At 47.9% G+C, this 25908-nt stretch overlaps 8 protein-coding genes across 8 annotated transcripts; 5 read left to right on the forward strand and 3 right to left on the reverse strand.

The window, feature by feature from the left end:
- Positions 1–1461: 1461 nt before the first annotated feature.
- On the forward strand, positions 1462–2944 carry GGS25DRAFT_285035 (uncharacterized protein). The gene has a single exon (XM_049257502.1). It carries the CDS (start codon positions 1780–1782, stop codon positions 2785–2787), a length of 1008 nt encoding a protein of 335 aa, XP_049116763.1. The 5' UTR covers positions 1462–1779; the 3' UTR covers positions 2788–2944.
- Positions 2750–5114, forward strand: GGS25DRAFT_491015 (uncharacterized protein). The gene has a single exon (XM_049261045.1). It carries the CDS (start codon positions 2910–2912, stop codon positions 4731–4733), a length of 1824 nt encoding a protein of 607 aa, XP_049116764.1. The 5' UTR covers positions 2750–2909; the 3' UTR covers positions 4734–5114.
- On the reverse strand, positions 5058–5715 carry GGS25DRAFT_491016 (uncharacterized protein). Its single transcript, XM_049261046.1, has one exon. It carries the CDS (start codon positions 5670–5672, stop codon positions 5442–5444), a length of 231 nt encoding a protein of 76 aa, XP_049116765.1. The 5' UTR covers positions 5673–5715; the 3' UTR covers positions 5058–5441.
- A 1349-nt stretch (positions 5716–7064) lies between these two features.
- On the forward strand, positions 7065–10072 carry GGS25DRAFT_491023 (cytochrome P450). Its single transcript, XM_049261047.1, has 5 exons — positions 7065–7781; positions 7864–8026; positions 8142–8492; positions 8651–9232; positions 9349–10072. Exons 1-5 carry the CDS (start codon positions 7728–7730, stop codon positions 9870–9872), a joined length of 1674 nt encoding a protein of 557 aa, XP_049116766.1. The 5' UTR covers positions 7065–7727; the 3' UTR covers positions 9873–10072.
- GGS25DRAFT_491025 (terpenoid synthase) lies at positions 10073–11678 on the reverse strand. Its single transcript, XM_049261048.1, has 2 exons — positions 11350–11678; positions 10073–11178 (listed from the first exon to the last, which is right to left on the reverse strand). The coding sequence occupies exons 1-2, from the start codon at positions 11467–11469 to the stop codon at positions 10255–10257; spliced, it is 1044 nt and encodes a 347-aa protein (XP_049116767.1). The 5' UTR covers positions 11470–11678; the 3' UTR covers positions 10073–10254.
- Positions 11679–12549: 871 nt separating this feature from the next.
- Positions 12550–15221, forward strand: GGS25DRAFT_285154 (TPR-like protein). The gene is made up of 3 exons (XM_049257504.1): positions 12550–12761; positions 12834–13524; positions 13590–15221. The coding sequence occupies exons 1-3, from the start codon at positions 12664–12666 to the stop codon at positions 14802–14804; spliced, it is 2004 nt and encodes a 667-aa protein (XP_049116768.1). The 5' UTR covers positions 12550–12663; the 3' UTR covers positions 14805–15221.
- A 2619-nt stretch (positions 15222–17840) lies between these two features.
- GGS25DRAFT_491033 (uncharacterized protein) lies at positions 17841–18966 on the reverse strand. The gene is made up of 3 exons (XM_049261049.1): positions 18819–18966; positions 18682–18751; positions 17841–18627 (listed from the first exon to the last, which is right to left on the reverse strand). Exons 1-3 carry the CDS (start codon positions 18933–18935, stop codon positions 18308–18310), a joined length of 507 nt encoding a protein of 168 aa, XP_049116769.1. The 5' UTR covers positions 18936–18966; the 3' UTR covers positions 17841–18307.
- A 5075-nt stretch (positions 18967–24041) lies between these two features.
- Positions 24042–24997, forward strand: GGS25DRAFT_285279 (uncharacterized protein). Its single transcript, XM_049257505.1, has 2 exons — positions 24042–24473; positions 24533–24997. The coding sequence occupies exons 1-2, from the start codon at positions 24220–24222 to the stop codon at positions 24843–24845; spliced, it is 567 nt and encodes a 188-aa protein (XP_049116770.1). The 5' UTR covers positions 24042–24219; the 3' UTR covers positions 24846–24997.
- The last annotated feature ends 911 nt before the right edge of the window (positions 24998–25908 follow it).

Here is a 25908-nt window from a genome sequence, read left to right on the forward strand (position 1 = left end):
CAATTATTCAGTAAATCAGGGCTGGAAGAAATGAATGCAGGGATAACTCGAGTTGCAACAGGCTACTGTTACGTAGTATTTATTATGCAGCTCGAAGGCGCAGATGGCTGTGTAGGCAGATACGGTACCAAAACTCCATGAGTCTTGAAATTGTCCGAGATATATACCTATATATAAATCAGACGGGTATGTATACCTGCTTAGGTAGTTGGTAAGTTGCTAAGCCTTATATAATTTCAGCTGCATCTACGGCTGCATGTAGTTAAGTATCAAGTAAGTTCAAATGTTGTTACCATTTATATAACTTCATGTCTTTAATACGAACAACAAAATCTCGTGTGTGGCACAAGTTTCCCGGTTCACATCTTCAAAGCCCCTTCCTGCGTACTACATATTACCTAGTAGTACTAGTACTGTACTACACCTATGTAGGGTAGAGTACTAATTACGCCGTACTACTAGTAGTACCTAGCCTTGAGGTAATGGAATAATACGCAGTAGTTCTACGAATATGTAAGGCACGATATGCATCAGGATTCCCCCTTCTTGCCTAGACCTGGAGAAGCATGCTCTTTGGTAGGTGGAACCTGATATCCACTCTGACCAAATTGCGAATTTTAAGTTTCCGTACCTGACAAGCGCTAAGCAATTTACTGGTTTGTAGTTGGGCCAATTCAATGGCTTTTACTGGCGATTACTAGCGATGATCACTGACGCAATGCGGGATCCCCTGCCGAGCCCTGCACTCTTTATCAATGCCCCTGAAATTGCTTGCCCCTTGCATACACTTAGGTACCTGGATACTGATTCTATCATTTCTATGACCAGTGAGTTAGTGACCACGACCTTGAATTTTGGTAAGTTTATTAGTCAGTGTAACAGTAACAGTGCTCGTGAGCAAGCCAAGATTTTTACTTTTTCTCTTTTTTTTCTTTGTTGTTACATAAGGCATTATCTAGCTATGTCAGCGAAACATCGCTCGTTTGTGATGAACCGTGATCACTTCGGAGTTTACTTGGGTGCCTCCACGCATAATTCAACCCTGATATGGACAACACCCGGTAAATATCCCCTTTGGATACCTTGCCTTTATAATATCATTCTTGTCAATAACTTAATCCTCTCGGCAATCTGCCAAATTTAGTCAGTTCCTTTTGGGTCATCTAATCCTTTCGTGGGTAGGATCATCTAATCCCTCGCCCTCCATCGTATAACGCCTGAGCGAATGACCGGTCACGAGTCATCGAAAACAGGACTACCCTAGGATTAGTGTAGACAATGGCCATTGTTGGCGTCAGACCACATTCAACTTAGAACGTCAACTAACTAATGCGAAAAGATATCCATGGATGGTATCTAATACTATCTATTACCTGCCTACTGACCTAAGAAGAATAGTCCGATGCAATAATATTTCAGCTTCGCCTTAATCAGGGTAATCAGGGTCCAGCGCTATCATTCCTATATTAAAGAGAATATACCAACTACCGCGCGCCGTCGCATCACTCGGCACCATCTTTAATATTCAAAGACGTCTAGTTTCGCACTTGGACGTAGCGTTTTAAGCTTGTTATTAAACATCTGTCACAGCGCACCTTGCGCACCTTACCAGCCTGCCTAAGTGCCTAGTGCCTAGGTACTGGGTGGGATCGCTACGTAACCATCGCCCGGGCCAACAGGCTAACGGCGTAGTTTGCTTTCAAGTTCCAGGTTGTTGTCGGTTGGTGTGCCCATTGATGTACTTTAAACGGTTTGGTTCCACAGACCCCCCCTGCCACGATGTTAACAAGGTCCGAGACTCTCACCGTCCCGCTCGCCCCCGTGCCGTCCAGCTTCTTCTCTCGCCTGAACTTCTCTTTAATAAAGGGTACAGACAACCGCCGAACTAAAAGTTTGAGGGAGGCAAACTCTTCAATGATCCCGAATACTGTAAATAAAATGGCGACTCGATCTGAACGTGGTCGGCGAGATAGTAGTGGCCATGACCGTGACCAACGGAGCCAGCAGCAGCAGGAGGCCACATCGGGAAGCGCTATCGCTAGATCCATGTCTCGCTACCGCAGGCCCGCACGTAGCGTTACTGTCAACGTCGATGCAACCCAAAAGATTAATTCCGATCCACCACCCCCATGGGATCCCCCGACTAAAACCCCTGTATCAACTATACTACGTCCGTCCAGGACCGCCAGCATGACACAAAAGGGGAGTGGTACCCCGATCACCTCACTCGATTCTCCTTCGCGACACCTGTTACGCCATAACGACAGTACGCGAAGGCATACGCCACGCCAAAACATGGCGGATCATCACCACCAGAGCCGGCCGAGTACGGCGAAAAGCGTCAAGAGCACCAAGAGTGAGGAAAGTGCCTGGCGGAGGCTTGCCAGCCGAGATGGGAGGCGACACAGGTTGAACAGTGTAGAAGATGACGAGGCAGCTCAGCGAGAGATGGCGCGCTTGGAAGCCGAGAACCGGCGGTTGTTGATTGAGCAAAAGAAGAAAGACCTCGCAAGGCTCGAGATGCACTTGGCGAACAGTCAACCGACCGTTCGGGCGCAGCCACATAAGCCAAAGAGTCCCGTTATCGAAAAGTTTGTTTCCTTGACCAGAGGGCGAAAAAATAGAGACGGGTTATCTCCCGGGCTCTCTCCCTCATCGTCAAATACCAGCATCGAACCCCAGAGAACCTTCTCAAACAGTATAGAGCCTGGCGGTAAAGGTGCCGTGCCTCAAACCGATGCGCCGCAATCCGCGATTAACGCTGGAGACCGAGTAAGTATCAAGTAACCTAGTAACCTCTCGCCAGGACGGTGGCACATACTAATACAACACCTTCACAGAGTGTCGCAGTGCGTTACCGACATCATACTCTTGGTCTCGAAGTCACGCCCGAGACGACTGCAGATGACATGATATTCCAAACCTCGGAGAAGATGGGTTCTAACGATATCGACCCGTCAACTTATGTAGTTGTAGAGACGTACGGTGTATTGGGACTCGAGCGTCGTCTACGACGTTATGAGCATATCCGAGATGTCATGAATTCTTGGGATCGGGATACTCAAAACCAACTAACAGTTACGGTGCTCGGTTCCGAGCAAGAGAATTTGGAACTCGATCTCGATTTCGTTTTGGATCAGAATGAGCCACCTCAAGGTTTCCAATTGTACATGTACCACTCGAATCGCTCCGGGAAATGGAATAAGAGGTGGATCACACTTCTTGCCAACGGACAGATCCTATGTGCGAAAAAGCCAAACGCCGGTTCGGCGGAAAAGGACACTGTAAGTCTTTGTCGCTTGTCTGACTACGACATCTATGCACCCACAGAGTCGCAGATGCGAAGGCATATCAAGCCCCCCAAACGATACTGCTTCGCGGTCAAGAGTCAACAGAAGACCACGGTTTTCATGAATACCGAGAATTATGTCCAGTATTTCTGTACGGAAGATCCGAAAGTCATGGCCCAGTTTCGAGAAAAGGTTCAGGGTTGGCGCAGTCGGTACTTGGCAGATCATCGACCGAAGCCCACGAAGATGCCGCGAAATATCTCGATTCGAAAGACGGATGAGAAGCCGCCCCAAATCTCGCTACCTAACATCACACCCTCGCCAAAGAAGTCGGTAAACGTCGCTTCGATGAACGGCCATCGTCTTCGAATATCGGTCGATGAGACGCCATATGCGATCGGGCAATTCGAGCCGCTCCTCGATATGAAGCGTTTCGACAAACGGCTATCTCAGTTTGGGCAAGATTTCTTACCACCGGTGCCAGACGTGTCAACTATGCCGAAGAAAATTCCGGCACAGCATCTCAATTCTGGGGGCAAAGCTGAAGGTGAGGGTAAGAGTGATCGAAAGTTGATTGACAGCATCAAGTCTGTGACCAATGACGGCTTTACCGGCGGTGGTCTTCTCGGCGAGGGGTATGAAGGACGCAGGCACACTCAGGCCGAAGTAGAAAGACCAGATCGCGGACGGCAAAGATCTAGAGATGATGGATTTACCAGCGGACCTTCTCTCCTAAACAGTAAGAATGAGCCGAAAACGCCAACCCATGATCCCAACTCTCCTTCCTGGTTCCCGTCGGCTCTGGAGCACTCTGCCAGGAAACGTAGTATTAGTTCTACCGCCCGGCCGAGCACATCAGCAGGTGTAATGCATTCTCACAACTCATCATCTCGACCTCCACCGCCACCTATAAACAGCAAACATCTAACCATGGGCCATGAGCATCCACATCCGCTAAACTCGCAACCGATAGGCATGTCACACTCGAACCGGCGCGATCGACCGAAGCCTTTAGTCAATCTAGAGTCCTCATTCCAAGAAGCGCCACAATGGGCAAAGAAAAAGACAGGCCACGGAGTCAAAGCCCCCGAAGGCACTACGCATCTAATTGATCTAATCACGATCCCGGATTCCATCCAAGCTAATGAGGTCGAAATCCCACCGCGCAGCGCCCTACGCCGTCCTCCGAACACAGCGCCGCTGCCAAGTCTTTCCCGGACACGGAGTAAGACACAAGGTGCGCCACCTCCTAGAACGTCGGATGACGTAGGTGTTCCGCCCGTTCCCTCGTTGCCTCCCTTTCCCGCATCACCTCTACGGTCGCACCCACCAATGCGAATTAGAGACAAGGAGCGGGAAAGAGAACGGGGCAGAGCAAAAGATCGCGAATACAGTGCCTACAGCTCGGTGCCAGGCAGGACAGGAACGTTGAAGGTGGTGTAATATTTCATATTATTACATGATCTAATTACTAATTCTGTGCGGATTATCGCCTATTTTCTTTGTATTGGAGTCGGGTGGAGAATCTATCATTTTGGTTTCCACTGACCAACTTCTCATCATTTCATTGGTAAAGCGGCGGAGTTTAGGGGCCGGGGTGCATTATCTATCAGAGAGAGAGTGAAAGAGCGAGCGAAGGAACTCTCAATGGGATATGTGTTTTGCATATTGGAGCGGGACGGGTGGGATGGGGTCTACGATGGGATATGGAGATGTTTGCATAGCAGCGTTTGCATGGTGATATTAAATAAGGGGGGGCGGACGATGCCTTTGCCTATCTACTAACTACTAACTACTAACTTTTAACTACTATTACTGTTACTATTACTACTACTACCTACTACCTACTACCTACTACCTACTACTTAGTTACATGTTGGCGTACGCGCCTCATCTAGATATATATTTGTAATAACGCATCTTGAATTTTACACATTTTTATCATTTAGCCCCTTTTCTAAAGGATGTGAGGAACTTTATGCGAGATAAGAATAGCTGTCACTTCAGCTTCGTTGGTTTTGCTAGAACATGGTTATGGCAACCATCAAAGTCGGCTATATTCTGCGGGTACTGCTACTAGTAGTATATAGGAAGTAGAATGGGAACGGGGCGAAGTGATAGAAGGTGGGAAGCTTGATTCCTTGTGGCGTTTTAGGCGCTCATGGGAGGACATCGAGGCCTCAGGTCTGTTAAAAGATGGTGGGAATGAGATATGTTGGTGGCTCTTCGATATTTGTATTCTAGATGTCTAGGTAGGTAAGTAGGTAGGTAGAATTGGGTAAGTGACGTTGGTGATGTGAAAAGAGGCGTTGCATATGTATGCTGAGTATCAAAGGCTAGAGCCATTACATAAGATGCATATAAGCTCTTCATGAAGTTCATGCCGTGCTAAATACCAACTACGTACCTAGAGGCTAAGTAGGACCTTATTAACTAAGGTTAGTTTGTAACTTTGTGTAAGCTGAAGTTGATGTCCGTTGGGACTAAGATCAATAATAGGTACATTACAAAGTAATATTTACAAACACTTTTGATCACGCTTCATGCACACTTACATATCTGACCTAGTATACACACAACAAGCTAAGCCTTGCCGACTTCTTTTATCCCGTCCCTAGCCTACCGAGGTGAGGACTTCGGGGTTGAGTAGATAAATAAATACGCCAGGGCTCGTGAAGCTTGTGCATAGGCGTGAGAAGTCCTACCTATGTGCCATCCACGTGGCCGCCCGCTTCACCGATCCGGTGACATCGAGGCGCACACATCGGCCCAAGTAAGATGAGGCGCATTGCATGTAATACCTAGTGGGCAAATTATCCGACAATTCGTTAGCTGACACCTTCGGTCCGGCGAACTATTGTCAACAACGGGATCTAATCTATCTAGGTACCTAGGTATGTAAGGATCTATTTATCTACAAAAGCTTACCAACAAATCAATGGGTGATCTGATTTCAGCCTTATGAATGCACCAACCTATCGGTAACCCGTGAGCTTACATACCTACCTACATAGAAGTAAGTGCATCTTCGGCCATGGTGGACCACCCACGTGCTCAGGCGATTACCTATTCGGGCTCTCTGAGTACCTAGTTATTATGGAGCTCCCAGTCTTACGCCGAATTGAGAGAGAGGAGCTGGACTTCTTCTTCTTCTTTGCTAACCTATGTACATAGATGCAAATAAGGCTATTATCCCGGTGATCAGCCAAATTAGAGTGGGTTCATGGTATTATTGTATTGTCATTGTCACGATGACTTCTAGGGTTCCCGGTTTGGGCAATCGGTCTCGATCGAGGGGGTTCGTCCGAAGCGCCGGGTCAGAAGAATGCCGGCTGGGTTTTTTATGTTGTGCTCATGCGAGTCTCCCGATTGGCAGTGCTGTCATACGCACGTACAAGGTAGGTAAAATAAGTGAGTAGGTATACTTCCAAGGCTATCTATCATCTCATCTTCACCACCGCACCCTCCCCCCCCGAAGGATCATCATCATCATCATCCTCCTTCACGCCATGTGAGATCCCGTTCCGAGGCACAAGAGACGAAGAGAACCAAATTTTTATTTTCTTTGGAATCCTTCTCGCTATCTACATAGATCCTATTTATCTCATACCTACCTACTATCGAATCTTACAATGATAATGCACAAATACGTACGTAAGGTAGGTAGGTAAGTAGGTGTCACGCACGTAACCTTACCTGGAAGTTGGAGCCCGTCTAAGCCAAGCTGATGAAAAATCTATCTACTCATCGCGCAGCCCCCCCCCCCCCCCCCCCCTCCTCCCATCCCGACTTATTAACCCTTGGAAAGCTTCTAAGATCGGGCGAAGTAAAAGATGGAGGGCTAAATAGCAACTAGATTCGGAATACGGTGTGTCTGCGTCTGGGCGTAAGATGTTGTTGGGTTGAGTCGGGGCTAGCGACCAACCTACCCTACCCGGTATACCAGGTAGGTAGGTCCTAGGTAATACACGATGCTGCTTATACTCCGTTCCATCTATCTGAGTCACATTACCTACCTATCTTTTCGAAAAGCCCGGGGCTGAAAAGATCGCGGGAGGTAGGTATGATGGTCGTTAAGCCGAAACGTGAGAGGGAGGTGTGCTGGATGAATGATTCCGCCCATCGATAGTATCATGGCGTTGGGGTTGGGGTTGGGGCCGCGAGGTAGAAGAGAGAGGGAGGGGGAGGGGGGGAGGAGAGTTGGGATACCGAGTGAGGCGATGCTGTCTGTGTCGTGGTACTTAATAACTGGCATGGACGTATAGTCAGGCTCCTTGACTTAGTCGTAGGTGTTCTGAGAAGACATCTGTTCTTGTTTCCTATTATATCGAGATTTATTTTACGAAAAGGGTTATCAGACTCTCTCGTCACTTGACCGCGCCTAGTGTACTGTACTCCAATATCATCTAGAATTTATCGAAATCAAAGATCGCAAAGATGATCGATATAGCGTTGAGCCCTCTTGTCACGGGGCTAGCTGTAGCGGCCTTGGTAAACCCCCCCACGACATCCATATCACCATATCGCCATATCGTAGAGAGCAGGCGCTGATATATATTTTCTACCTCTCTAGGGAGCCGTCTACTGGCTCGGCTGGTGCGTCTACTGCCTCTGGTTCCACCCGCTCGCCAAATACCCCGGGCCAAGACTCGCAGCGATATCTGAGACGTGGTTCATCTGGTCCTGGACCACGGGGAGATACCCGATGATCCTAGAGGACACGCACAAGAAATACGGTTCGTCCTCTCCTCCCCCCCCCTCCCCCCCCTTTTACCCCTAGCCCTCTTACCTTCTTCCACGCCTCCCCTAGACCTCAACCAGCTCCTCTAACAAAAAGAAAACCCCCCACAGGCGACATCGTCCGCATCTCCCCCAACGAGCTCTCCTTCGCGACCGTGCAAGCGCACCGGGACATCTACTCGACGCCCTCGCGCGCGCGCAAGCCCTTCCTCAAGTGCGGGATGTTCTACAACAACGGCGACGTGACCAACGTCTTCTACGAGCTGGACCCGGCGCAGCACGCCAAGATGCGGAAGGCGCTGGCCCCCGGCTTCACGGGCACCGCGGTGAAAGGCCAGGAGCACCTCATCCACCGCTACGTCGACATGTTCGTGAGGAAGGTGGGCGAGATTAGCGAGGGGAGCTGGGGGCAGGGCGTGGACATGGGGGAGGCGATGAGGTGGCTGGCGTTTGATGTTATGGGTAAGTCCGTTATCTACCTACCTACCTACCTACCTACCTACCTACCTACCTACTAACCGTAACCCTTTCACTACCTACTTTACATTTACCTACCTTTCTATTTACATCGAACCCCAGCTAACCATTCCCCCTCCCCTCCCCTCCCCCCCAAAAAATAGGCGAACTAACCTTCGGCGAATCCTTCAACGCCGTCGCGACGGGAAAAACGCACCTCTGGATCACGCTGCTAACCGACAGCGCGCACGCCGCCATCCTCCCCAGCTTCGTGCGGCGCGCGCCGAGCCTCGTGCTCGTCCTCCCCTTCCTGCTGTCCATCTCCGCCATCCGCAACCTGCGCAAGCACTACGCGTACACGCTGGCGACCGTGCGGCGGCGCGTCGAGCGCCAGCGCCAGCGCCAGCACCATCTCACGCCCTACCATAATCAACAGCAGCAGGAGAAGCGTGACATCCTAACCCCTCTGCTAGAGCCCAAGGAGAAGAAGAAGGGAGGAGAGAGTGGGGGTGGGGTATACGGGGCCAACGTGACGGAGAAGCAGCTGGTCTCGCTGATGCAGGCGATGGTGATCGCGGGCGCGGACACGGCGACGGTGGCGATGACGACGGCGGTGTACTTCCTGTGCGCGACGCCGCGGGCGCTGGAGGCCGTGCAGGATGAGGTGCGCGCGCTGGGGTACGAGCAGCTGAACGGGGTCGAGCTGCCCAAGCTGAAGTATCTGAATGCGGTCATTGAGGAGTCTAGTGAGTGCAACCCCCCTACCTAACCTTACCTAACCTACTCGCCTTGGTACAGTTAGTTTGGTGTAAATGATTTTGCTTGGACAGCGCAACTAACTAAATCCTCCCCCTCCACACAGTGCGCTGCTTCCCCCCCATCGCCTTCGGCCTCCCGCGCGTCTCCCCCGGCGAAACCATCGACGGCGTCTACATCCCCCAGGGCGTCCGCGTCTCCGTGTCGCAGTGGGTGCTGCACCACAACCCGTCCGTGTGGGATTCTCCGCACGAGTTCCGGCCCGAGCGATGGCTTGCCGACCACAATTCCCCTCCCAGCAATCCCCCCGTCAGCTCCCCCACCACCAATAGCGCATACCCACCAAAGCCCCCTCCCACAGCCGCCGCCTTCCCCTTCAGCAGCGGGCCCCGCAGCTGCCTGGGGATCGCGCAGGCGTACCTGGAGATGCGGATCTCGATCGCGAAGCTCGTGCACGCGTACGACATGCAGCTGGCGCGGGACCCGGGGGACTGGGTGGGGCAGGCGAGGATGGAGATGTTGTGGAAGAAGGGGCCGCTGATGGTGCGGATGCAGCCACGATCCCGTTTTGTTGCGGAGGTGGGGCCGGCAATGGAGAAGGAGAAGGAGAAGGAGACGGAGCTGATTTGATCAAATGAAAAGTTGACGTTGAAGCTGAAAGAGGAGTATACGGCCTACCCTAGGTATATACTTACCTACCTAAGGTGCTTATGGTGCTTAGGTATATAGCGTGAACAACGATTTAAGTGGGATTTCGGTGGATTCAAAGTTTTGATAAAGGGGTATGCATAGAATAGGCAGAATGTTGTCACTCACCAAGACCGCAAGGTATTATTTTTATTTATTATTTTTTCATTGTTTCTTCCAAAAACTTGTAGTCAACATCTAATGATATTCCGCATTAACATCTTGCGTCAAGTGAGGAGGAATGCTTTCCCTCGCTTCATATCCGAAATCGAAACAGACCAACTAACCCCTAACGAAGACTCTTATTTCTCAAAATTTGAGAAGCTCATTTGCTTCGCTTGTAGATCTTCTGCAAGAACTCGTCAAAGACTTCCTTCTTCAGGCCTTCGCTCTCGTCCAATTGAGCTGTCAAAGCTCTAATCTTAGTGACACTCTTCTCTTCGAAATCCTCGTAGATTTTCTCGAGCTTCAGGTCGTCGTAAAGCTTCTTGACTTCGGCTTCGTGGGCCTTGTCCTTCTTTCCGTAGTGCTCCTCAAGTACTTTACGCTGCTCAGGTGTTGCGATCTCCAGAGCCTTGTTTACCAGCCACGAGCACTTGTTGTCTTGGATATCAGTGCCGATCTTGCCGATGTGCTCAGGGAGACCGAAGTTGTCTAGGTAGTCATCTTGAACTTGGAAGTACTCGCCCATGGGGATCAGAATATCATGGGCCTGCTTTAGGTTCTTAGGGGTGGCGATGTTGAGCTGGTGTAGGGCCAGAGCAACTGGCAGGTAAAAGCTGTAATAGGCGGTCTTGTAGATGACGATGAAGGTGTACTTCTCTAAGCTGAAGTTGTCCAGGTTCACTACGTCCTCCGGGGCAGTGAGAAGATCGCATAGCTGGCCGAATTCGGTCTGCAGGCTTGTCTCATGGAATAGCTCAATCATGGGGAGATACGATGGGTGAGATCTGAAGTGCTTCTTGAGTAGAGTGTAGATGGCGGACTCGAGCAGGAAAGCGTCGTTGATGGCAACCATACCGACACCTTCCTGACGATACCAACATGGCTTTCCACGCCGTGTAATGCTACCGTCCATGATATCATCTGAGACAAGGAAGAATGCTTGAAGGAGTTCAATCAGCCAGCCTAGCGTAGCAGCATGGAAGTACTCTTCTTCAGATAATTCTTTGTTGAGGAGCAGAGACACAGAGTCAGGAACTGACATGCCCCGATTGCATTTTCCACCTACTGCGTTGACCTCGAGCATCTAAGTATGTGTTAGTCTTGCCATCTCATGAGATTCCTTCTTTTTTCCCCTTTGGTGTGTCTTGCTCTCTCCCTCGGGGAGTATAGTGGGGGAAATGATATAAGAATGGCAGAATATGAGGTATTTTCATATTATGAAATTGACAGGATGAAGCATAATATGAAAACTCACCTTCTTATACCAATCCTGCTGCTCCTGGGGCAGATTGTACTGCTTCGCGGTAGCTAGAAGGTCTTCCTGAAGTTTCGGGAAGACCGACTCAAACTGCTGGAGGGTGGTTTTCTTTGCCATTTTCCTTTTGGTTTATTTGGTTCTACTTTGAGGTTTAGGGTGAGGGTGAGGAGTTACAGAATGAAGCTCAAAGTCGGACACTTGAGGTTGGGTATTCAAGTTATATTTAAATACAAGAGAAGGGGTTTATAGTGTGGTAGAGGAAGAGGAGGGTGAGGAGGAGGTTGCAGTTGTTGGTGTAGTGGCGTTGAATAAAGTGCAATTACTGGATTGAGTTTCCATAATTCTTTTTTAGTGAGGGGCACTTCTAGGGGTTAAGATGGTTGAGAGGGCTCATGTTGTGAGACAACCTGCTACGTACTAGTTTCCCCAGTCCCTACTATAACTAGCTGTACTACTATTATCATAGTATTATAGTATTATGTATCTATGAAGAGGAAACTAAGGGTACCTACTTTATCAAACCTTGGGCTAGGTATCAAATTACGTCTTACCCAATGAAATCACTTGTAGCACATAATTCATCGGAACAAGACGCACTACGTGCAATTCCATTCCCTATCTGAGTAATTCCCGATTTTTCTTACCACTCTCTTTTTCGGGTTTACCTTGTATGTTCATATTTAGTATTCACTTGTCAGATACTACCCAGGGCACTATATCTCTACTCTTTAACTCTTTATTACACTAATACTATGTAATTCAGTGCAGGGAGGACATGCGGTGTAAGGTACTACCTAGGCTACGTACCGAGTAGGGTAGGGTAGGTATGTATTGTACAATACAATACATTGTAGGTAGGTATTGTACAGACCTCGGAGTCTACCACAGAGTAGTACAACATCGAATTTTATGGGTCCTGCCGATAAGAATATATCCTTATCGATAACTGCCACCTTACTATCAGTTGCTTCGTCAATATTGATTAACCTTTGGAGGGGCAACGACAGATTTGAAGCTTGCACCATCTTTTATTTTGTATAATAGTGAAATCAATCCTTTGATTTTTACTCATTTCATGTTGAAACTTTGCAAAGGATGACGACAAATCTGTATAAAATGTAAAAAAAAAACCTATCGACATTTGCTGCTTTCTTTTCTTACTAATTTTTCAACAGCCCGTTGTCCAAGCTGATTGCTTGCCCCCCTTGATCAATTGCTTTGGAGCTACGACGCCTCGCGACGCGGTGTTGGAGCTATTGCATATAACCGCGCCTTCACGAACATCCACAAACCTATAGCAAGAATATCACCATGTCACTGACCGATCGAGAAAAATCACAACTTCGAAGCGCTCTACAGGAAGCGGTCACGAAGTGCTCAGAAAGATGTCTTTACCAATCATCAAAATGGTATTTCTCTCTACCACTCTCCCTTCTTTTGCCTGATGGCGTATTCTGGGCGCCTGTCTAATCATTGTGTAGGGCAGCTGAGCTTCTCAACGCTATCCCCGAAGCCGAAGCATCGCCTGACGACTCACAACTTTCCGATGTTTCTGCAAATGCGTCGACAATACTGGCACCGAATGTAGACCCCGACGAAGCTTTATTAGAGGCCAAGGAGATCAACAAGTTTCTCTTAGCTAAGTCTTTCTTCGATTGTCGTGAATATGATCGATGTGCCGCCGTCTTCTTGCCCGACTCCATACTAGCTGGCATCGTAACTTCCAAAGAGCCCAAAAATGTGACCCCAAAGGGCAAAGGAAAAGGAAAGGTTGCCACTGGCACTCCCAAAGTCCCCAGTGCAACATCCTTACCAGTCCTGAGCCAACGAAGTTTGTTTCTTGCCCTATACGCCAAATATCTATCTGGGGAGAAACGAAAAGATGAAGACACCGAGATGGTAATGGGACCGCAAGACATTGGCACTTGTGTCAATAAGCAATTACGGACCGTGAGCCGCATTCTCGAAACCTGGTTTGATCTACGAAAGACAGACGATGATGACGTGATCGAAGGAAGCCAAGGGTGGCTCGAGTATCTCTATGGATTGGTCCTTTCCAAGGAGAAGAACGAAGACTTAGCAATGTACTGGCTGATTCGCAGCGTACACCTATTCCCAATGAATTGGGGTGCCTGGTTGGAGATGACTTCACTCATTTCGCGAGTGGAAGACGTAAGTTACTACTTGAGGAAAAGGGGTGCATGTAAAACAGGTGTACTTTTACTAACTGCCCATAGTTAAATCGAGTAATGCCTCGATTGCCACAAAACATCGTCTCTTTCATGTTCCATATTCACACCTCTCTTGAACTATACCAGCACGACGCTACCCTCGCCACCTCGCTCGATCAACTACTACACATATTCCCGACGTCATCTTTCCTTCTCACCTGCGACGCGCTACTCTCTTATCATGCGAAAGATCTCGTTGCAGCCGAGCAACACTTCAGTCGAATTCTTTCTTTACACCCACACCGACTTGATTCCCTCGACCACTATTCTAACATACTCTACGTCATGAACTCACGACCGAAACTTGCATTTTTAGCACACTTATGTAGTAGTGTCGATAAATTTCGGCCGGAGTCATGTGTGGTCATTGGCAACTACTACTCACTATTGTCTCTACACGAAAAGGCCGTCCAATACTTCCGACGAGCATTGATGCTGGATCGTTCTTGCTTATCAGCTTGGACGCTAATGGGGCATGAGTACGTCGAACTTAAGAATACGCACGCTGCTATTGAGTCGTACCGCCGGGCTGTAGATGTTAACCGAAGAGATTATCGCGCATGGTATGGATTAGGACAGACGTACGAAGTGCTGGAAATGCACACGTATGCACTGTGGTATTTCAAGAAGGCGGCCGGGCTCAGACCGTGGGATGGGAAAATGTGGATGGCTGTTGGTTCATGCCTCCAGCGTATGAATCGAAACCAGGATGGAATCAAGGCACTCAAGCGGGCATTGCTTGCCGAGAGTTACTATGATTCGGGTAGCAGTTTCGGCAGCGGCGAAACACCGGGTAGCATCCGAGGTGCGCACATGGATCCGGAGATTTTACTACAGATCGCGAGTATGTATGACAGCATTGGCGAGGAAGAAGACGCCAAGGCATACATGGAGATGTGTGTGGCACAGGAGGATGGCGGGGCGGGCGAGAGCCAGGGCGAGAGTATCGCGATCCATAACGACTCTCCGGGCGATGGATCAGATGATGAAGGTGACCATGGAAGACGCGGAGAGGGGGGTACGGGGGTTACGGCTGCCACGAGCAAAGCCCGAATGTGGCTTGCACGCTATGCAATGAGGACCGAAGACTACGATACGGCGAACCGCCTAGCGAGCGAACTATGCCAAGATGGTGTCGAAGTCGAGGAGGCGAAAGCACTTATACGAGAAGTTAGGTCCCGGATGAAGGCTAATGGGCCAGGTGAGCCATCTGAAGGATAACTTAATAAGTATTGATGGTGACTGGTGTATGAGGAACTGAGATGATTGGAAGCTAATGATTCGAATACGAATTACGATATCCATGAACATTAATGAAATCACTATACTGAGGACATAAGGCCGAACTTTATACGGGGGGTTAAATTTTGCCTCTTTTTACGAATCATACAGCCTTCAAATCTCTGCGGCTTCTTGGGGGAGGCTTATATAATGTGAGATCTTATGGTCGTAAATGGGTCTCAGCCGTTTTTAAAAACTTAAGCGACTCAACGAACTGCTCACAGCAACGTAACATGTACACGCCACGACTCCATGGGTATGGCATCAAAACTGCCTACCTAAGTAACCTACGAGAAGAGGTTGATTACCAACTTTATACTCTCGGTGCAAACTTCTCGTATTTAAAGACCCAGGTAAGGTAGCATTGTGTGTTGCCGACTTAGGCATAGGTCCAGATGGAGAAGGTCAGGGCCCTTGCATCTGACATCTGACTGCTACTGCTACTTACTACCTACCAGGACCTACCCATAGATGTAAGACCGTTCGGTTCGATGACGGACATGTTGGGTGGAGTATGGTAGGAAGCGATCTGGGTAAGTTAGATATGGCCGAGAGACTAATCACATTTCGCCAGCGCATGAGACAAATGTTGGTAGGTATTGTCATATTCGCCGAGGGTGTGAGTGATGCACGTAATGAAGAAGGGTTGTGGGTGGATTGGTACCTAGAGAAAAGAGAGGGAGGGAGGTAGGTTGAGGCTACTCAGAGAGATGTGCTCTTCTCAGCTCAATACTTATCTCCAGGGCTGCTAATAAGTACGACTCGCACGTGCAAGTACGCTTACCGAGGAGTAGTCGTGATAACATCCTTCTCGCTCGCCGCTCACCTACTGGGTTAGGGTATGTGAGCTGATTTATCGCTAGGTTCGATTAGGAATTGCGTAGTTGGCTAAAAGTGAAGCTATGCAATAGCTAAATTAGGTACCTAGGTAGGTATCAATAGCTTCACTTTAGACTCGTAAATCTGTATCTACTATGTCGTAGGTAGGTAAGGTACTATTCATGCGTCAAAATCGACCGTTCCGGCCCCCTCCGTATAGGCCGGGGCGGTGCTCCTTTGGTCTCAATCCTCATTCGCTGGTAACGTGGGATGGTAGGTTATCGTGACTCATCTGTTACGAGATCTCACCATTCATCACACTACCCAGGATTAATTATAGTGCTCCCCTCTTTCGTCCGACATTATACTAAGGTTACCTCTATCATCACTCTTCCGTCAATCCGGATCAATCCAATCCAACTCAAGTTAAGCTATAAGTGGCATCTTATACATACTCGCTTACCCAGCCTTTCGCGATTTATGTCTCTTCTTTCTTTCAGTTGTCTAGACCTCCACTATACGTAGGTATGTATGTATGTATGTATGTATGTACCTACCCAGCCAACCACCAAAATTTGCAGATATTAGGTGAGCGAGTATAGTACATACAGTCAGTACCACCCCGCGTTTTGGAGGGCGGCAAAGAACTGGACGAGAAAAAAGAGAGAAGAGAAAGCAAATACGAGCTTGGCGGCGCAGGTTTATAGAGCTATGCTTCTCCATCACACGCATATTGTTGCATCGAGTGTATATTAGGCGGTAAGTCAATGTCTTACAGCACAGCACCTATATTATATAGATAGGTAGGTATATGACATACAAGTTACCTAAGCTCCGAGGCAAGCTGGTGGTTTCGGTATCTATGTATCTCGATCAATTCGAGTGATGGGAAGCAAAAAAACGCCGTGAATGAGGAGACGAGGAATGAAATAGAGAGAAGGCGGGAAATGAAGGTAGGAGATACTGAGAAGGGGAATGAGCAGCAGCAAGAAAGTAAGCTCGCTCGTAATGTCCCTCAATCAATTAATTAAGGATTACTAGGTAGATATGTGGTGATGAGTTGTTACGGCTCATAGGGAGCTGCTGCTGTTAGTCTTGACGTCCAGACGGAAGCAGATGTATGCAAGGAAGCGGTGATGATACTCTACTTGGCTGACAATTATGTTGTACTACCAACCTCTACCTACCTATATTGTAGGTACCTATCTCCAAGGCCATATGCCAATTTTGAAGCTACATTTTTTTTTGTTTCCATGGCGAAGCGTGCTCCTCCCCTCTCCCTGGCTTGACTTCTCATCTTTCTCATGATGCTTGCTTAAGGCCCTGGTAGGTAGGTATCTAACCTAGTACCTATCCAGACCCCTACGAATGCAAGAAAGAAGCCAGAAGGAAAGCGATCAAACCTCTTGAAAGACTATCGATTAATATACCTGCCAGCCTACACAACCTGCATAATCATACATATGCCTACATCTACATACATGTAATAGTGCCCAGGCTACACAAGCAACGGAAGCTCCCCCAGCCTAATGTTAGGTGGAGTCAGCCTGCATCCATCCATACCTACCAGCAAGAAACATACCTACCTACATATGTACATACCTAGGGTACCGAGGGGCCAAAAATCAAATAAGCAAACGTCACTCGCCATTGTACATACTTCGAATCCTTCCACCTACCTAGTAGCTTACATGTATCCCGCCCTTTCTGGCTGGCTGGCGTCATGTATGTATGCACTATACATACATATGTAGCTATGTACATACCTACCTATGTAGTAAATGACATGCATGAGATAAGGAAAAAAAAGCCCCCCCCCCCAAAAAAAAAACGCCCCGCCAAAGAAAACGCAGCAGGACCTTACTCTAGCTCGAGGGGTCTTTGGGGTGGCGTCCGCTCGCCCAGGAAAGAAGTGAAGGGGATGGATGGGGGACACAATGGGAATGTAGGTAGGTAGGTATGGTATGTCAAAACTTGAGTGATAGATCAGATTACGCAGGTTCAGCTTTCTGTGTGCTACGCTGTACACACACACACACACACACACATACTTCACGATGTATGCTAAGTGGCGTCCAAATTCAACATCCAGCTTTCACGTTGCGGCTGTGGGAAATACGTAAGTCTCTGCCTATTTAAACGGGTAGGACGTCAAAATATAAACCAAATTAATATATTTTAGTCTATGTACTAGATTATTGCGATGCCCGAATACCGGGCTAAAGTCTCATTAGAGAGCGTGGTTTTTGTTTTCTGCCGTGGTGGCATGGAATTAGCCAATATGCGTAGATACACGCACATGGATTAAAAATTGTTGGTAGGTTACCTAGTAAGTAGGTAGGTAAAAATGCAAATCCCCCCATGTGAGCCTCAGCATATAAACTCCGTTTGCTCCTATGCAGCCCACATTACCTCGTCAAACACATGTATCGTAAAAACGTATGTACCAAGTTATATATCCTTGGCTCAAGGAGGGTATCGAACTAGTCCACCAGGACTTCGCGCCACGCTGCCATCTATCTCTCAAACAACTCTGAGAATAGTCCGCAATCCATAAAAAGACTTGTAGAAAAAGGGGAGGGGGGTATATGTAGAATTTCAAAGTATCACAAGATCCAATGATCCTACAGAGCAAAGGCGGCAAGACCGACAACGAGGAGAGCTCCGGCAGGCGCCGCCAACTTCTCAGCACCCGCGGTGGGTATCACGATAGGCCCACTGGTAGTTGGCGGGATAGGAGTATTAGTCGCGCTAACTGTGATAGGTGTAGTTCCGGAGATGTATGTCGATGGCGGCGGCGTGAAAGTGATGACCGTTGAGCTTGCGTTAGAGTAGGAGGAATATGAGGTGCCAATAGTTCCAGTCGGGACATATGTTGGAGTAGTAGCATATGACGTCGTGGTAACCGGAGGAGGTTGAGAGTAGGTGACAGTGCAAGGGCAGTCTTAAGGGGGGTTAGTCTTAGAGTTTAACATAACAAAGGAGCATATATACTCACTAGTGATGGTGAGGGTTGTCTCTGTTGTAGCAGTATAGGTCACATTTTTCCATGCAAATGTAGTTGCGGACTGTCACTTAGGTTAGCTATCAATGATCATGATATAGTAGCCCACCGTTGATAGCCATTTCACATACCGGACAATAAGTAGTATAGTCGGTTTCCACGACAGTCGTCCACACTGTGCTCAGTCCGCCAGCCTTCGCAGTAGCAATTAGCCCAACAACAGGTGCTAGAATCTGAATCGGCCTCATGTTGATCGATGTATTATTTACGATAATAGCGAGAGGATTGGTATATTCCGGCGACGTAGATCACCAAGCGACTGGAAGTTTCAATAACGATTGTAATGCAAGTGGTGGCAAAACCCAACGACTGTAGTTGATAGCGATTGAGAGATCCTGAGTGATATAATATGTATGTTGAAAGATACAAGTATAGCAGAATACATGCAGGACAGCGGCCTACCTATTTATTACCATGGACAAGCGAACTCTTGGATGCGCATGGAAACCCGATGGTGGGTGATAACGAACAGCCCGACCCAAAGCCGGCCCAGTCCGCACTCGCAGGCTCACAATTGGGAAGGCTGGGGTCCCTTGGTGAGGCCATGCACGCTGACTTTGGTAGGCAGTTGCCCGTATCGACCGACGCTTTGTCCGGGGTTAACAAGCCGGAATAGGCAACCTACCACACGATTTAAGCGTATCTATACTTTCAGCTATTGTACCCGCGGGCAGCTGGTGCGGTAAACTCGTCGTCTTTGGTGAGATTGAGGCGTCTTGATCTCGTAACGAAGAAGTCTTAGAAGATACCAACTCAGTAACACTATTCGCATTCATGTTCTGGAATTGTAGACATTCGGCTCTGAGGCCAGGATAGGCTATCCATCACAACCTGTACAGACCGGCGGTAGATACGTTGCATTCCATCGATGGACATGCTCAAGTATGTAGCCAAGTAGGTTGTCTATTAGCCGTATCCTACGAGATGATACGAGGTAACAGTCTCAGTCATCGAGGTTACTAGTGAAGCGGAGAGATATGAAGTCAGCATATCCCATCAACAAATGGCTCTTCCGGGAGGGCCCTATCGTGCGATAGATAAGGTAGGTAACGAGATAATCAGGAGGGGTTTGATGATGTTAGGCTTAGATGTGATAGGAATTGAGGAAGCTCCCCCTGCTTTCTCTGGTCAAGCAACAGAGGCTGACCTGGGCTGATTGGATACGTCATATTTAGTCGACTGTCGGTTTTTGGCAAGTGGGCTGCTATGACTGGTGCCGAGATGGTTGTCGGCTAGCAGCCTAAGCCATTTGCGGCGAAGCAATGCGACGATGGTCCCGAAAGGGCCGAGGAAAACCTCGTGTTGCTGAGCTACCAGTAACCCAACCCAATCCAGCTAACCGCCAAGCCTCTCGAGGATCTCAACGATTGCCCTTTCTCCCATGTTCCCTACGATGTACTGTAGTATGTAGCGCGGTCGAGATTGAGACTGAACATGTGCTTCCCATAATACGGAGTACACAGATTTGGCGAAGCTAGGTAGATATGACGAGAGTTGGCTCCGAATATGGTTAATATGGTTAATGACTAGACCAATCTACCCTAGGTAGTCACCTACTACTAGTAGTATACAGATAAACTATGAGATTCGATGCGATACTACCAGACACTTACCTACGCTAGTAGATGCTTAGTTGGTTTAGAGTGTTACCTGCATACCTACTGTAGAATTGAGAGCCATGAGGCTGTAACGTGAAGTTGTGACTTGGGATAGAAAGAAATGGATGATTGCCCAGGTGGGTTATTGAACCTTAACAATTAAGTTTCTGGTGGCAGTAGTAAGCGGGTAGGCACAAATGTCAGGTGGGCGGGGATTGGGGATTGGGGATTGGGGATTGCCCACATGCACTCGGCCGATACTTAAACTTCAAACGGTAATCGCGATAAATTCGATAAGGGTGATCGACAATTATGTAAATAGTAATAAACTACCTAGGTAGGTACCCTAGATGGAAAGCCAATCTTAAAAGAAAACGAAAGTACGAAGGGAAGAAATCGTAATACAAATTCTTCTCTTAAGTAATTCCAAACTTCGCCTATTTCCATTTTCTTCAAACTCATGTGCCGACCATCGCGTCAATTCGTCATTTGGCGATGCCCTATAACTATTCCAGATAGTTAATTATCATCTAATTTGTTTTTATTTAGATCACTGCACGACAAAAGATGGAAAGACATAGCGATCCCGGCCAGCGCATCGCAATGGTGATCAACGTATATTTTTCAACCACCATCTCCAGCGAGCATTATGCTGCGAAACTCGGAGGATAGATGACTGAGAAATGGGGACTAGTACCCGCCACTTACCAGCGACATGAGAAGAATTTTACTCTGGAATCCGAAGCATGACGCACCAACTATCGCCAATAGTCTACCGATGCTGGTATTTCTGTTACATCGGGCTGCTGAAAAATTTGGACGATGCCCAGTTCTATCCCCGACTCTACCGACTACCCCGTCAACATCGATTAGACCTTCAACAAGCGAGCCTGCCAAGCACCAGCTCTGAGAAGTAAAAGAAGAAACTCTTAGCACCGTTTTATTGGTAATGCTGCTGACTACTACACTAGTATTTCTCAGCCCTAGGTATCTAACTTAGGGGCAGCGCACTTAAGACTGTAAAGTGCCACATCTCTGTCTTTGGTTGCGATAAAAGGGTGGTTCCGCTCACACTTCGCAGTTTCCAAGCCTGGAAGCCAACCTGGATTTCTAATTCCCACGAAGAGCTGCTATCCAGGGCCTCTTTCATCGTAGAGAAAGAGCTCAGCTCAACATTCAACGGCCAAGTATAAGTAAACATATTCAGCCAAGAGCCACTTCGCTTCTACTGTACCTAGAAAGAGTCGAAATATACGAAACTATATTAATTATCTTCCCTTTCCCCTTTGCAAACTCTGCACGCTATTTTGAAACTACATATTTCAAACGTTTACTATTGGATATACACCTCACTAACAAGGATCTATAATATCAATTAGCCGTATATAGCCCCTCAGGCAACGGCTCGGTCAACGGGTCGGTGATAGATGTTTGCTGAATCAACGAGCAGACCTAAGTTCTCAACCAATGCCCTTTGATGTAAATGAACGACCGAATTCGAACCGACCGGCTTCTTTGTGGTTGGCTGCTGGCCGATGGCTGACACATATGTGCATCTCATCCCGTCCGACTTAGCAATACCTGCAAGCCATGGTGGATCGAGATGGGCGTGGCAAAAGCAATTTCAGGGCGTTTTCCATTTTTCCTTGATCTCTTGACCTTTCCGAAGCCGTCCCGCCCACGAGGGTGTGGAGGCACGGGCCTTAGCGTCTAACGGTCCGGACTGGCGGGTATCTAGTCTGCCTAGTCGGTTCTAAACCATGGGCCTGGAACCCGATTCGATTCCGGCGACGAAAGCGGACTTTCTTAACCATTAACTATAGGATGTGTGATACTAATTGAGACCCACTTCACAGAGAATTGCCAACCTCATGGCCAGCTTCTATTACTCATATACCCGCCAAGCAACGACATACTGGTATCGACAACTATTCCAAATCCACCTAGGTAACTTAGGGGTCCTCATGTCCCTTTCTGCCTCTTTCTAGAGTCCTGAACCCCCGGACAGGTTAGCATGGGTTCTAGAATCCGGTGTCCCTGATTCTGTCATAAAATCTCTTATGCGCTAAAAATTTGTTAGTTGAAAATTCGGCATGCCTGAACAAAATCATACCTAGCAGCCCAGTTCTTTCGAAATGCTCACATGCGCCTAATATCTTGACAGTGTTGTCCACATGTGTTTTGTGAGTTGCACTGGTTATGGAGCAAACGAATAATTTTTTTCCTTGCTCTTTTTTTTCTTTCCGTGCCATGGTCACGACACGAAATCACATCGCATCTGACATTCTCCACGATGCCAAACTAGGTTGACCTTGTCAACAGTCTGTCAACGATGCCAACGACATATGAAGTCTTGTGAAGGTCACTGCCAACTGGTTCCACGTGTTGAGTTCAATTTCGGCAGGACAAAGAAGCTCATCCGGACCTGAAGGCATAGCCTAATGACAAGTGCTATCTATTTACATACATACCTACCTCCTACTTGGGTACTGATTAAGTTACCCGGTCACGCAGACCGCTATGCGGCGATTTATACCTCATGATGAAATTGTCGGGTCGAATTTCCCAACGTGACGAGGTAAGAGTGTGCCTCTCAGAATATGCCACATCATACCAACTATGTAGTAGTTTGGAATGCCACATGGATCTTATGTCAGGTACCAGGCACAAGATCTCAGGAACCAACCAATCGGGTTCTAGAACCAACCCAGGTCCAAGGATATGCTAATGCAGGTGGAAAAAAAAATCAATTATTTTCTTGTTCTTTTTACATATGTATTGATCAACCCTTGTCACGTTTATCCTTCTGTGATCCTCTTCATACCCTGGCGGATTGCCCATCCGGCGCTTCGGATTGGTTGGTTTACAAGTTGTTCGTAGTCGTCTCAGCTTTGCGCCCACACCCCCCCTATTCACGCCTCCCCCCTATTATTATCCGTCAGCCCTAAGGTAAAATTTACCAGGATCGCACACACAACTGCCCTAAGCCTGCCGTCTGCCAAGCTCCGCGCCTTAGACCACGCACATCTCGATGGGGATGCCGCTATTTATTGTTACCTTCTAGAATTTCTCCGTGGGTACCTAACTATATTGGATAACTGTTCTGTATACTAGGTACAGGGTCAGTGTGATCCCTTGGCATTTGATATTCGCCGCCGTGAACTTACTTAGTTCATCCCGCCTATAGGGAACCGTTTGACTGCGCGGCTTATGACTAACCACTTGGGTTGGGGGTGCAACCTTCGTTCAAGAACAAGTTCAATGTCATCCACAGTCGTCATGGCTGGCCAATCGACACCCTGGGCGATGACTATGCTTTCTTGATACAGCCACGGCCCCAAATGGTTGGATGGATTGTGGGATTGGCCTCGACCTCTACCCCTTGCTCCTTCTTTGAGAGCGCTCGATACTATCTCTTGTATCTTGTATTGAAACGAGATATTCGATTGGTTGGAACGAACAATGGGAGGGCCGTCAGTCGGCCGCCATTATTAGTCTTTGTATCCTCTCATTTATAAAAGGCTTCGTTTACCCTGCATATCAGATGCTTTTCGGTTCCTTCCTTTGCACCAACCATCTTTTGATTCTTGATACTTTGCTTCCGCTCTTTGTAGCTACTACCATTCCTTCCTTTTGAAGCTTTTCGGTGATACATTCCTTCATCACCAAGCTATTCTATATATTATACAGCTAGCTGTATTCACAGTCCTTCGAGAAGACTCAACTACGTGGAAACTTACCATAGCCGAACCCTCCTTGACGGTGTCTTAACTTTCCAATAACCACATACAACTTGGCAACGAGCCAGTAAATATATATAACTATATATACCAACTAAACAACATTTCTCTTTACAAATAAGAAATATATCAAAATGCGTTTCTCTACCCAGATCGCCGCCTTCGCTACCGCTGCCGCTACTCTAGCCAGTGCCAACTCGATGACTTTCATCAACCAGGACCAGACCACCCGCCAAATTTATTTCACCCCAAGTGCCGGACAGCCATCCATCGAATCCGTTAAGATTGCCGGAAACGACCAGGTCAAGGTTGACATTCCATTCTCATGGATTGGCAACGCCTACTCTGTCAGCGAAGGTGCAGCTAATGTCCCCGGCATGCTTGCCGAGTAAGTTCCCCGGTGTGATATTCACTATCGGAGTCCAACATGCTAACACAATATATCAGGGTAACCTTCCAAGGCTGGAACGACCTGACATACTTTGATGTCTCTGCCATCGTCAACCCCTCTGATCACGATGGTGTTAAGCAAATGTACCCGGCTACTGAACTGGAAGCCAAGGTCAAGGCCGCCATTTCTGGGTGCCTCGTCTTTCCTTGTGCCACCGCTTACTACTTGCCTGATGACATCCAGACGGTGACGACCAAGGAGACGGACATCATTGTCACCCTTGGCAACTCAGCTGCCGATGTGGCTGCCCGTGATGCCCAGCCGATGCTAGTGTCCCGCAACTACGTCCTCGGCAAACTGTCGGCCTAAGCGAGCTCTGTTGGTCGATTGATCTTGCTTTTGAGACGCAATGCGCTGAGCGCTCAACGACGATGATACGACGGTGCTACGATTATGGTTTTTGAGATACCCGCTCTACAACTTTCACTTCTCTCTCTCACGGCCATGCCCTTTTCGTGGCATCGCATTTCGTCAACCAATTTCAGGACATAGACTTGGGGAAACCACTGGAGTGGTTGCTCGGCGCAGCAGCACTCTTCACCACCGGAATAAAAAGTGGCGTGTTTTGGTTTTTTTTTTACACGGGGTATCTAACGAGTTCACGAAGGAATAGATGCTTGGGATCTGCCTTGTTGGGAGCTTTCGCCTCATTTCACGCGAGCCTAGCTGCTCTGCTACCACACTCACGACCTCGAGGGTCGTGCTGGCAAACAACAACTTCTTTCCCGCGGCGAAAGCTCCCCACCATAGGAGATCCAACCAAGCATATTCCGTTCATGAACGAACAAAAGACTTTTATGAACTTTCTCTACACTCGCTTACACTCATGTATGCTTGTTTCTTGTTTTTTGAATATTATTCTTGTTTATACTATTTGAAGATAGATCATTGCTTTTTTTACTTTTTTTTACACAGCGAGTTGACGATATGCCCCGGTTGTCGCACTAGCTAGCTCTGATCTATAGATGGAAAATAAACCACTTGAACTCGTAACTATCAGGCTTTTGAAACGGCCCATTCTGCTTGCACGTGAGAGCTTGAGTTTAGACTTATCCGTTGCCTTTGTTGTTCGCGTGGCTTGTGTAAAATCCTGCTTTATCCTTCTCCCTTTTGTCTCGTTAGGTAACTATTCCTTGGAAACAAAAGCTAATTATTTTTTACAACTAACCAACCTAACCTAACCTGACCTAAAATAGCTTCGATGTGCCTATCTAGGTACGTTGGCTAGCTTACCCTACCTACCTATTGGTCCTATTCAGCGTGGCGCTCTTGCTAGAAAAAACATTCCAGGGAGGATTGCGTGGCCCCCCTCCTGATGTCTCCTTTCAAACCCCATACCATACACATACAATACCCCTCCCCCCCCCTTTTT

The sequence above is a fragment of the Hypoxylon fragiforme genome, assembly GCF_022984875.1.
Source record: "Hypoxylon fragiforme strain CBS 206.31 chromosome Unknown GGS25scaffold_5, whole genome shotgun sequence".
Classification (NCBI taxonomy): domain Eukaryota; kingdom Fungi; phylum Ascomycota; class Sordariomycetes; order Xylariales; family Hypoxylaceae; genus Hypoxylon; species Hypoxylon fragiforme.